At 44.7% G+C, this 13140-nt stretch overlaps 1 protein-coding gene across 3 annotated transcripts in view; it reads left to right on the forward strand.

Annotated features, from left to right (window-relative positions):
• Window positions 1-207: 207 nt before the first annotated feature.
• The window catches only part of ADAM15 (ADAM metallopeptidase domain 15), a 245133-nt gene continuing 232200 nt past the window's right edge, over window positions 208-13140 (forward strand). For all 3 annotated transcript variants that reach the window (XM_086947377.1, XM_086947378.1, XM_086947379.1), the window contains exon 1: window positions 208-2341. In XM_086947377.1, the coding sequence (XP_086803503.1) occupies window positions 2188-2341 (154 nt within the window). In that variant the 5' untranslated portion in view covers window positions 208-2187. The remainder of the gene's footprint in view (window positions 2342-13140) is intronic.

Consider the following 13140-nt stretch of genomic DNA (forward strand, 5'->3'; position numbering starts at 1 on the left):
TGAAAAGAACTTTATTGGTAAGACACGTCATAGCACGCTCGCCAAGGTAAATACGACACAGAAAGAAAGGCCCGCCTTCACTCAGAGTTAGGCCCGCCTCCCCGCCGCGCCAGGCCCGCCTCTCCGCGGCTCTGGGCCCGCCTCCCCGCCGCGCCAGGCCCGCCTCTCCGTGGCTCCAGGCCCGCCTATCCAGGGCTCTGGGTCCACACCCCGTAGCGCCAGGCCCGCCTCTCCAGGGCACTAGGCCCGCCTCTTCCCTAGGCCGCCCCCCGCCTTCCCCGTCCTGAGGCTTTCCCCGCCCGGGGTTCCATCCTCCCCCGGAGCCCTCCTCCTCCCCCTCTCCGCCCAGGCCGCCCCTGTTTATTTCCCCAGACAAGAACCCGTCCCGAGCCTTACTCTGTGCCCGGCCCTCAAAACTGCCGCAGCCGCCCTGCGTGGGATCCGGAGACTCTCTGCGAGGGCAGGCACCTGGGCACGGAGCGGGTGGCGGGGCACGGCGGATCTGTATACTCTGGCACTGACAGGGCTGGACCCCCGGGCACTGACAGGGCTGGACCCTCGGGCACTGACAGGGCTGTGCCGCCGGGGACTGACAGGGCTGGATCCCCGGACAGAGAAGGATCTGTGCCCCAGGGCGGCACTGACAGGCCTGGGCACCTTGGCACTGACTGGTCTAGACACTTGCCAGCTGCACAGCACAGGACACCCGAGCGGACCCTCCTAACAGGCTGCACAGCATCGCTCACACCTTGGACTATTCAGAGGACAGCTTCACCTTGTAACGAGGACACGTGCGGGCATCCCTTACTAAGGCACTTCAGCACCCGTGGACTCAGGACATCGCCCCAAGCCCGTGGCGAAGCAACGATGCTAAACTTGGAACATCTGCATCTTTGACATTGACATCCGCACCACGAGCTCCGCTGCGGAGCGACCGCGCCACTCTTCCACAGAAAACCTTTTTTCCAGGACACCTGCAGTAACTAACACTTAGCTTGTAATTATTCTCCTCCACGAGCAGCTTTCCTTGCGCCCCTGCACTTTCTCTTTAGGGCTGGCGCGTTTCCAAGATCCTTGCACTTCCACTCCAGACCCTCACCTTTGTAGGCAAGACCCCTTACACTCCTCTCAAAGGGGGGCTGCACATCAAACTGAAGGACTCTCCTCCAATATCCACACAAGGGCACTGAGCTGACATTCTGAAAACCCCCACCGGTTCATAAGACATTCTCCTGGGACTCTTGCACTTTTTGCCCCGGACATTAGCACTTTGTAATCGCCACTTGCACGCTATCATTTGCACTTTTTCCTGGAATACTTGTGTTTTCTTTTGAAACTCCCGGCACTTTCATCATGCCTCTCCTGGACGTCTCTGTTGAGGTTCTGTCCTCAGCATAGGTGTACCACGAATCCCAGGAACTGCAGCATCTTTATGCGCAGGGCATTACCCAATTGTAATTATACGATAGGAGTATAATTTCCTCCTGACAAATACTTACAGTTTATTCTTATTTGTTACAAGAGTCTCAATCACCCAATAGCCGCTAAGAGGTTTTAGAAATGCCATACGCCACTCTGAAAACTGTGTGACACAGTATAAAAAATCCTTCCTAGAAGAGCAACTCATAGTGTCGGGAACTGCAACCCAAAATTTCAGGAACTTTAAAGAAACTACTGCGACAAAGTACAAGGAACTGCAGCTTCAGTAATCGCAGAAAACACAGTGGCATGGTCCTGGAACTTTTACATTTAAATTTACGGGCACAGCAATAACTCCATCTGTGGCGTTAGAACTCCAGTAATCCGTGCATTAGTGTGGGAGCTATGTCCAAGGTACTGTAGCCCATTGATTCTTAGTAACTGTTACCAACAAGCCACGTGTGCATCCAGGAAATGCAGACTCTCTCTCCCAGAAGAGGACTGCGGGTCTCGCTGTCCTACAATTGGTACCTCGAAGAGCTAGTTGTCATTACACGGGGAAGAGGCTGCTAACCCAGTGCCACTCAACAAGTGTTTCTAAAGACACACATTTAGTGCTTTACAGAGAGATTTGGGAAAGTAGAGGCTTATTGGTTTGTAAAATCAGGGTGAGCTAGTTGATGTTTGTCCTGTATAATCTGGGCCATACAGCAGATCACAGTTGCCTCCCACATTCTACGACTGGATTGTAGGTTCATTGGACCAGTGATGGAGATGGCCTTTGGACTGTTTATCTTCTTCTGTCTGTGTTGTTGGACATCAATAGGGCACATTGAGACTGGAATGCACCCACCTGTGAACAATGTCTCTGAGCAGAAGCAAAGCCCAGTGCCTGGAGTGGAGCAAGGTCACCACTGGCCAGGTAAGAACTTTCACTGTTGTTGCTCCAAGTGGTGGAGCTGTGTATAAAAGAATAAATGCACAAAGAGATTCATCCAGCTCTTAAAATGGAATAGCATTAAAAGATATTGTGGTACCACACAGACAAGGCAGCACATAGCTCATAACAGCTGTGTAACTCCAATAAGGCCACATGTCAGTATGGTAGATGATCTGCTGAATAACGTGTTGTCACTTCCCAGGTATAATAATGGGCTTGAATAAGGAACCAAGTTGAATATGAAGCAGCGTGGCAGCATGCCATGAAAAAAGGTACATTTCAGCTGCTCTGATGACCAATAAAGGCTATCACACATCTGTTTGTATGTGATAATGTTTTTTTTATTTCAAAGTATTTTATTGAAAGTAAATTTACAGTATAATACAATGCAGAGTCAAGACAATTTGGCATTATTACAAACGCTGCTTGACTGTTGACTGCAGAGAGAGAAAAAGGAGAGAAGGAAAGAAGAAGGGGGGGGGGGCTTATCGTTTCAGGTGGGCGTCTAGGGCTGCCCACATTCCCCCTCTGGCTGTGTGGTTTGCTGGGCGGTGGTTTGCGGTGATGTTGTCGGCTTCCCTCAGAAAGATTACCCAGTTGAACCACCGCTTGAAAGTGGCTTTGCCTGTGTTCTTCCAGTTTGCTAAGATAGTTTTGGCAGCTGCCGTAAGCAATAGGTCAACTAGGTCCCGATCTTCTTTGGAGTCGAGCTCTGTGGCCATGAATGCCGCTGCTAGGCCCGGGAGGCCCCGCTTTGTGTTACATCCCAAGAGTGTGTCTGAAGTCATATACTTTGCTCCAGAATGTCTTAACCTTGGGACACTCGTATAGTATGTGGGATAGGTCTCCCTTGGCCTTTAGGCAGTTTCAGCATGTGTCTGCGTCCCTGGCTCCTACTGCTTCCAGTTTGGCTGGTGTCCAGTGTAGTTTGTGTAGTAACCAGTATTTTGTTTGGGCTAGCTGCAGGGTTACCTTGTTTTTGGAGACTGACACCCATAACCTGGACCTTTCCTCTTCATTTAGGGGTCTTTGTAACATCCCTTCCCAAACATGGGTCCGGTGCTTAAGGTACCCTAGAATACAAGCTGCCGCTTCCAGATAAGCCTGTGTAGGCTGAAACTGGTTAGAGGTCACTTATGCTCCTGTTTAGAAGGGATGTGACTTGGAACTTTGGCCTAGACTGTTCTACAGGAGCAGCACCAAGATGGATTTGCATATGGTTTTTCACCAGCCTTAGTGGTGCAATGGGAACAAAAATGTATTGGAATGTGGCCGAGAGATTGGTATTGGCTGAGACTTATGCACGCATTTCACCTAGGGCTGGGTGTGAAATTCCGCTCTGCTCCTGGAGTTTTCACCACTCCGCGTAACACGCGTAGTCCCCAAAAACTCAGCTCCGCGTAACGTTTTTTTCTTTGCTCACGCTTGCCAACGTTAAGTTAGCGAGTGCAAGCGAGGAAAATCTTACTCCAGACCACCTAACGGCGAGATTTCTCAACGTGCGCCGTCGCGGATGACCCCCCTACCGCTGTTGTCGAGAAATCCTGTGTTTGTGTTGAGAACACTGCAGCTCTAGTAGAACATCTACTTGAGGGTTTGACAGAAGCAGAGTCCTTTTGTGCTGTGCATTGTAAAGTTCGTGCTGATTTTTCCAGCGCGGGACAAACAACCGGCGCAAAAAATCAGTGCGAACGGCACAACCTAAAATACTTTTCCGCTTGCGGAACTCCACGTAGCGCGGAGGAGTTTTTTTGATTACTACTTTGTATAGTTCTGCTACATGAAACTCAGCCCAGGCCTAATTTCACCTATTATCTTTTCTAATCATGATGTAATGCCCTAGAGGCGATGCCCAGATGTAGGTCACAAGGTTGATGTGCCACGCGGTACAAGCTGCTCCTTACTGATGAGGATCGACATGTTGAAAGTGGCTTGTGTTCCAATTCAGAAGGAAAGTGGCCTGGTAGTTCTGCTGGACTGGTTCTAGTTGGATTTGCATATGTTTGCTCCCTGTCTGAAGTGGTACAAACAGTGATGGTCTGGAATGAGCCCATGCGATTGCCAATGCCTGAGATCTTTGCAAGCATCCCACTCATCACCTGTTGTTTTAATGTGATGTCACATAGAGCCAACTGTAATTGTATGAGGCGACTCCTTTGAGTTCAACTGATCATGTCAAAAAAACGTAGTGGTATGAAGGTTTCAACACGTTTATGTTTAGTTCATGTCTGAAAACCTACTTTATAGTTTCAGACACCTGGCCTTTTTCACCTTCAGGGAAAAAGACGCAGTGCTGCAACTCAAGGCCCTTATAAAACAAAGTGGGGCTTATTTAGAAGCCCCTTGCGCAGCCAGTGGGTCTCTTTTAATATGGGGAAAAGTGGCGCACCGCCGGCGAAAGGAGCTTGTAAATAATCCCCAAAGTGTTTCTCCAACTGCCCCCCCCCCCCCAAAGTAGCTACTGCATTTTAGAGTGTATTGTTTGTTCTACAGTGTTTCTAGTACCGGTTCTGTATTCCAAACAGACACCACCACTTACAGAGTGGAGTTTTGTATGCTGTAGTATGGAGACCTGAATGTCTCTGTCGTTGCATTTGTTGTGATGTTCTTGTCTTTTGGAAAAATGTAATCCGTGCCTACTGTTATCTACTTTTATAAAGCCAATTGAAATCAAAACCTGACTTTGATGAAAGCATAATTGAAGACCAAGGAGTAGGCAAGTGCATTTTCATAATTTGTGTCTTATAGAATCTTCCCTGCCCTTTTTGGCGATTTGATGCAGCCTTAGATTGAATAAAGCACTATGCAAACAACCCATAACACCAGATTATAGCAGAGGACTTGAAACTGTGGGGGGTGTCAGATTTGTTTCTCAGATTAGAGTTTAAGACTCTGGTCATTAGGGATACGTAATATGAGATCTACACCATGCTGAAAACAGTGCTGAGTTTTAATGAAAGAAACCAAGTGGGAGTGAGCCAATAGGAACATCTTTTGTCATGCATGTCCTGGCTGGTAGTAGTTAGAGCATAGGAGGCCCAAGTAGCCCTCAATGTCCCTCCCCAAGTTTTGATAAAGGAACGTCACACTGTGGATACTTTTACACCTTTCTGGAGACCTGGTTGCCAATAGCACGTTGACAATAATACATTTGATTGGAATTTAAAAAGATTTACCATAACATAGGCACTGTGATTTCCACCTGCTTCCTACAGCTACGAAAAATAAGTAAGATAAGTAGGCTACTATTTCAAGCTGCATTGGTTCAGGTTGTGATAGCCCTGGTCCTATCTCATCTTGACTACGCCAAAGCCACATTCCTGGGACTCCCACTTGGCCTCACTAGGCGACTTCAACTGGTACAAAACCAAGCGGCATCACTAATATTTCAACAACCTAGGTGGCAACACTCTTCCCCTCTCCTTAGGAAATTGCACTGGCTCCGTATCCCCCAGCCCTGTGCCTTTAAAGTTGGATGCCTGGTGTACAAATTCCTAAACGGTTGCAGCCCCACATTTATTGACAAGTGCATCTCCTGATACACTCTCTCACGCAACCTCCGCTCAGCTCATCTCCACCTCCTCACAGTGCCGACCCTTAAGGTGAAACATCAAGGGGAATGTAGGTTCGCGACCATGGCCCCTCGGCTATGGAATTCCATCCCCTTGGAAATTAGATTTAGCATAATCCTGCTCAATTTTAGGAAGTCTCTCAAGGCATGGTTATTCACACTTGCTTACAAATGATCTGCCTCGGGCTGGCGGTCCACAGGTCTTTTTAGCACCAAGAAACCAACCGGTGAACAAGCGCTCTACAAATCATTGCTAACATAACATTGCTGCAAAGACTGACATGTTAAGTATGTTCAGAGCTGAAAATTTAATAGAACAATTGTAAGAAAATATGCTTGTCATTCTGTGGGGGTCAAATATATTTTCTTAAATTTTACATGGGATGGGGGAAGCAGCATTAAAAAGTTTGAAGGGTTATAACCTACCCCTTTTCAATGGAGAAAAAAGTACCTGGCTGGATTATAGCGGTATTTATGTATGTGGAAGCAACTTCCCCTCTGCAGTTACAGAAAGTATTCTATTTTGGGTGCCCTGAGAAATTCATGCCTCTTAATTAACTTAGCCGCTAGTAAGCAGGGTGCGTTGTGTTCAGTATTCTCGTACAGCTTTAAAGTAACATTAAAGAGGTATAACTAATGGCTAAATCCACAAAAGAGGAAAAATACATCTATTCCACATTCCCCCAATTCCTCGAATAGACTACAGCTGCAGTCCTAGCAATGTATTGGATCACTGACAGAATATGAGAAAAAGAAATATTGTGTGGACAGAATATTATGTCAAAAATATGGAGGACCAATATATCGCGAAGGTAAGTGCAAATAGGTTAGTTAATATTTACTATTCTTAACTCCACCTCTACATACCTTGAAGATGTATATATCGTCAAAGTACATATATATGTGGAGTTATATATAGTAAAACTTTGATCACCTATAGAAACTTACCTTCACAATATTTTTGTCCTTGATATTTCTGTTTCCAATATTTTCTCTAAACGCTGATGGATCAACTGACAGTGCAGTACTTTTCAAAACATCCCATCCACTAGGAATCTAGTTAAGTGTAAAAGCAATGCTTTCTAGCAGGCCTACCAGTGAAATTGCCAGAGGTCGGTTTGACTTGTGTCTCCGATTTAGACACCATGTAATTGTTTTGGGCATTTGATAAGGCTTGGATTGTTAGTGGATACCACTGCTCCAAGTGGGGTTGGTCATTCTAGACCTACAAGACAGCTTAATTGTCTTATCTCTTCACATGCAGTGGCCTGGTAATGCGGTCACTGCTGAGCAATCTTTTAGGATGTAGCTGATTTGTCCTACTTTTTGTCTAGAATTTTAAAGGCTTTTGGGGTGATCTCCATTCAATATTTTTGAAACGGGAATGTCCAACTTTTGCCCTTGGGGGCTGAATCTGTCTCACATTTTCAGGTGCACTGTTGGCTATGTAAGTCATTAATATTCATTATATGTAGATTTAAGTGGGTGCATGGACCTATGTTGGCTCTTATGGACCAACTTAAAAAACATAGATGAATGCAACCGGGTGAACATTATTATATTGTTTTCAGAAGCGAGAAAAGCGGATTCATTGTCTGACATATGTATATTCCATGGGGAAGAGACGACCATAGGTTGCTGATGAATTTTTGTGCATTTGACACTGGCTCCACTCAAGCTGGCTCAGAAGGTTTGACATAGCAAACCCTCTTGGTTGGGTATCTGCTTATAATAGCCACAGATATATTCCGGCCGGTTTTAAGTTTTGACCCCTGTGGCATTTGTCTAACTCTACTGTCAACAGATTAACTTCTTAGCAATATTAACTCCTGAGATGGAAAAAACCTAGCTTCAACACTTTTCATTCTTCTGATGGAGATACATTGAGACTAAATTGTCTGTTTTTCCTATTTTGGAGACCTGTAACATGAGAATAGCTTATTGTGGCTTTCGTGGTTAACAGGCGGCGGGCGAGTAAACTATTCTTTCTTGCCTTTATTAGAGGTAAGTAAATAAGGACGCCTTGTGCCCTTTTACTCTTGTATTTATTTTGAAGATTATATAGTGCTATATGTCTGCTTAACGTTATTTTAGACTAGAGGGCTGAATGTTTCAGCTTTTGGATAAACTGAGAGCCACAGTTTCCACTTTCTCATTCAAATTCTTTTTAGATCTAAACCACAGAGCGTTAATTTCAAGACCTGATTCAGACTGAGCATACACGGTGCTTGAATAACTTCAGAAATCGCCCCACTCCCCTCCCCTTAGACACACACACACAAACACATCAACCAAACATAGAAGTCGCTCATGGAGCCGCCCCATCCACAGCGCCACACCCCAGGCCTTACCTCTGATTCGTTCCTCCCACAGCTTATAAAATGCAAGCAACTATGCCCGGGGCTAGAGTCCGTCTGGCAGAAATCCAAGACAGACTTTCATCATCCGAAGGCAGGTGTGTGACCGCACTCAAACAAACCTCCTTTCTTTTAATTTGTCAACGTGCACCTTCGGTGGATCTAGTGAGCAGGGAGGCATACTTTCTGTTTTTATCAGGTTAGAACGATGGTGCTTCTGGTTTAGCAAAATTCACTCATTAATTTGAGGGTCAAAAATACTTTCTAGGTGCAAAAATCAGCATCTAAAAACGTCAAGAAGTATTCCAGCCTCGGCAAAGCTTTCTGCATGCACCGAATCCTCAATTTCCAGTTTAACCTTATTGTAATGCAAGTTTGTTCTTTGTTTTCACCAGGCATCTGGTATCCCAATTTGCCTCGAGACAGTGAGGGTCACAGTTTAATACACGTGCAGTAAATTGTGTGCCTCCTTGTACCTAACTCTAAACATTGTTAGATTTCTGCTGTTGCCTTCTGGTCTTCCCACACCACATACCTTGTATCTGGATCTCCAAAGATCCTTATGGAACAACTATGTGATTATCACAGATACTTATATGGGAAATAACGCCTCAGCCATGCCACTCAAATCAGAGTGTCTGTATGCCTAGATACCCAACGAAATGACTACTACAACGTAATACAGAAATGCATGAACATATTAAGTAAATACAGCACCGTGACAAGTGGTTTGCAAGTGACATCTGCCAACTAGTAGCACACTATTGGAATGCAATTTGAAAACAAGACTATTGTTGTGCATGCAGTTTTGCACATCTTGAACTGTTCATGTCGGGAATGAATGACCGCTTCAGGGTGACCATATGTGGGGGAACGTCGTTTACAACGCAGTGTTTACACCGCACGACCTTTTCCCTGCAGCTGTTACAACGCAAGTCGTTACTACGACTTGCGCTGGATGGCGCTGTGGGATAAGGAATGTTTTAATTTTATAGTCCAACACCTTCCCTACTGTTACGGGGACTGGTGTTGGAATATAAAATTAAAAAATTCCGAAATCCGCGCCCTCCAACGCAAGTCGTTGTAACGACTTGCGTTGTAAAACCTGCGATGTCAAGTACCGCGATCTAAAAGATCGCGTTGTACTGACATACATCCCCATATGTGTACCCCTGCCTTGAGTGCCCGTCTACATATGAAACTGGCACCCTGACCTTGTGTTTGGTCTTAGTATCACGCTAAAGTAGCTTGTGAGCGGAAGCTTAGGTTTATCCCCTGTAAAGCGAGGTCCTGAACCTGGACGAATCACATTTTCTCTGTGTCACAAAAGGTACATTCTCTTGTCTCCCTTTCATGTAAATAAAGTTCCACTGTTATGTAAGTCCACAACCTTACACGAACATTCCGTATGCATTGTGAGTGCCTGTATGTGGCACTGTGGTTGTAGGACTCTGAGTGTCGTGACAGCCTGAGTACTGAGAACAATGGGATCCATTTTGGATGCCCCTGGTTTAGTATATAATATAAACATATGGTATCCCAACTGGTATTGTTTAGAGACAGTTACAAAGGATATGTTGAAAACATTATCAGAAAGGAAAAAGGAGACCCATTCATAGTTATAAATGTGCTCATGGCAGCACATTTATAACTATGAATGAGTCTCCTTTTTCCTTTCTGATAATGTTTTCAACATATCCTTTGTAACTGTCTCTAAACAATACCAGTTGGGATACCATATGTTTATATTCTATTATTTACCCCAATCCCAACGCGGTTGATGGGTTTTTGCTCCTGTGGTTTATACCTGGTTTAGTATGGCACACAATGGAGGTTGGATACAGCTTTTGCAGACAGTATGTATATTAATTGCATTCCTGTAACTGAAGGGTGGGGATCTGACACTGAAATGTAGGGGAATGGAGAAATGACTCCCTTTAGAAATTCAGTGAGGACCTTTGTTACGCAGAAAGTTTCTGATTAGTTATTCTTGAGCACTGTGATTTAATAGATGGTACGTGTGAGGGAAGGATGTTTTTAGAGAGGGTCAGCCCTTTTGTAGGTCCTTGGTCACTGCTTCAGGTAGGCTAATGACAGCTAAGGTCAGAGATCTCACAATTCATAATGTCCTTGCTTTGGACATGCCTGCTTGGAACCAGCATGAATGCTATCTGTTATGGGAGCAATCTGCTTGCACAAAGGCTGTGTCTCAGCATCAACCAGAAAATTATCTTTTTAAGGGAGTCAACCCAAACAAGTTTTGAAAACTTAGAAAGTGGATCCTCATCTCTTGGCTGGAAAATGCGCATACAAGTGTGATCCACACCACTTTGTTGTAGTTCAGAGTTCTTCATGACAGAAAGAAATGCTTCTCAAAGTATCCCAATGGCTGCTCTGTGACCAGACCTGGTGTCTGCATCACATCCATTCTCCCAATGGTGAGCGGACGTCACCTGAAGTCTGCACTTTCTGCTGGAAAAGCTTAAGGTCTGCTTAAAACCTGTAACTCTGCCGAGATATCCAGGGCTGGGAGAGCAATACTTTACTTTGCAATACTTTTTCAATTCAACCTATTTTTGTATTTCAGTCACCTTTGTGTGTTTTAAATATGTCTTCAGGTTAGTTATTCAAAGCCAATAGTACTTTTTCTTTGCACCAATAAAAAACATATTTCTCTGTGGAGTGCAGTAAAAATAAAAAAGGTTTTCTATAACTGTTTGTAGTAAACCTCACTGATAGCAATCACCTTACTTTTATATTTAAATTATATGGAATGACTAATCAATACTTAAATATTTACTGTAAGCATTAAGCCTGGGCAGAGTTCACGGAGTTCCGCATGACAAAAAAACTCCACCAAGCTACGTGGTGTTCCGCGAGCGGCGGAGTGGGTTACCTCGCGCCATTTGCACTGATTTTTAACGATGAGTGTTTCTCTCGTGCAGCAGAACGGCATTTGCACAGTGCAAAGGGTGCTGCTTCTTTCTGCCCCTCGAGTAGAAGTTCTACTTGAGCGGCAGCTTCCTCAACGCGAACAGGAGGTTTCTCAACGCGAGTGGTAGCAACCATCCGCAGCAACCCACGTTGAGAAAACTCGCTGGGAAGTGGTTGAGTGTTGGATATTTCTTGTTCGTGCTCGACAGCTTACGGTTGGCGAGCGAGTAAAAAAACTCCGCTCATCTAGGCGGAGCAGAATTTTTGGGAACTCCGCGAGCTTTGCGAAGTGCGAAAAACTCACCGGCCAGGCTTGGTAAGCGTATGGCTGATACGTTTATGAGGCAGCATATTTTGCTTTCTCTTTTCTCCTTCTCATTTTTTGGCCTATGCTTTCAAGAAAGATCAAAACAATAACCATTTAAAGGACTTGCTAAAGCCAGATCTATCGTCTTTGCCATAGTTTGCTCTTAATTATAGAGACCGATTGTTCTAAAGTCTAGTGGCCAAATGCTGATATGAATGACCTGTGCCAGTGGCCCCCTTTACGGCTGGTATGCACAACAAGCGCATGGTTTCAGAAAGGAGGGCCGGAGCGAAGGTACATCGTCAAAGAAAATATTTTGCGTCCATAGAAAACTCCATTTGTTTTAAAGAGGCATTTGCAGTGAACCCCTTGATCCACAGAAAGCCAACGTGTTTCGTTCTTAATCTCATAAACGTGGTCAAATTATTGGCGTGTTCGGTACAGTCTTCAGTGCGAAGTTATTAACTATCTGCATAGTCACTAGTAGGTAAGCAGGCATATCTAATCACAGGCTATTAGACTAGTTAAATCTAGACAGAATTTGTGCAGAGACTAGAGGTAGGATTGCTCCTTAGAAGATGGAGCATACGCAAACAGCATATAACCACAGCAGCAGGCTGGGGTGGGAGTTTCTTGCGCAGTCTGATGATAAGTATTGTGAGCATATGAGAGGGCCCAGCAGGCAACGACCCTAATCAGACCTGATGGATGTCAGACTTGGATACTGAATAATATGGGTGCACGGAAGGAACTCTGCGGCACACCATGCAAAGCAACCTGTGTATCTGCCCTGTGATCGTCTTTTGAACCATCCACTCAAAAATGATTCAAACTTTTCAGTATGTTCCCAGCTTTGATGAATTGCTGCACCAATATCCCTAGGTCCGATATGTTAAATACAATGAAATGATCCAGTCTAGATCACTCCCGCCATGTCACCATCTTCCGGTATATAAGAAAAATGAGCTCAAGTGGGATGAATCTAAACTGTATATCAACCAGTGCACTTTCTTCTTTGTGGCAGGTGGTAGAATAAACCTACTACTTGGTTTTAAATGACTTGGTTTTAGGGAAGGAGGAAGAGGGTATTTTTTATTTGTGCACTATGCAAAAACATTGCGGAGCCTAACCAGGGGATGTACAAAGTTCCAGCAAGCTCCCTTCTTCAGAGTTTATTTATTTATTTATTTATTTATTTATTTTTGGTAAACCTTTATTGTTACGTAAATCAGTTACATTCACAAGCCCATCAACCATCACGGTCGGCCATCAGGACAGAGGTGGGCAAATCGAGCAATGCAAGCCAGAAGCAATACAAAAATACGCCTCCCAAAATCTATCATGTAACTCAGGAAAGCATATTACCAAATTGGCAACAGGATTAAAGAAGGTTTCTTTTTTAAATTAAAGAAAAGCAGGAGCTGATGCCGCACAGTTAAACCATAACAAGTCAAGGGTTTCACGTAAAGTAGGATATTCACAGTCAGGGCCACCGTAGGCAAGTTATCGGCGCCAATGCACATAATCAGGATATTCGAGAAACATAACAATTTCCCCACCTAAACAGTGGCTACCCGCTGTACCGCAAAGCATGATAAGACATCCATCCTTA

The sequence above is a fragment of the Lissotriton vulgaris genome, chromosome 12 (assembly GCF_964263255.1).
Source record: "Lissotriton vulgaris chromosome 12, aLisVul1.2, whole genome shotgun sequence".
NCBI classification, from domain to species: domain Eukaryota; kingdom Metazoa; phylum Chordata; class Amphibia; order Caudata; family Salamandridae; genus Lissotriton; species Lissotriton vulgaris.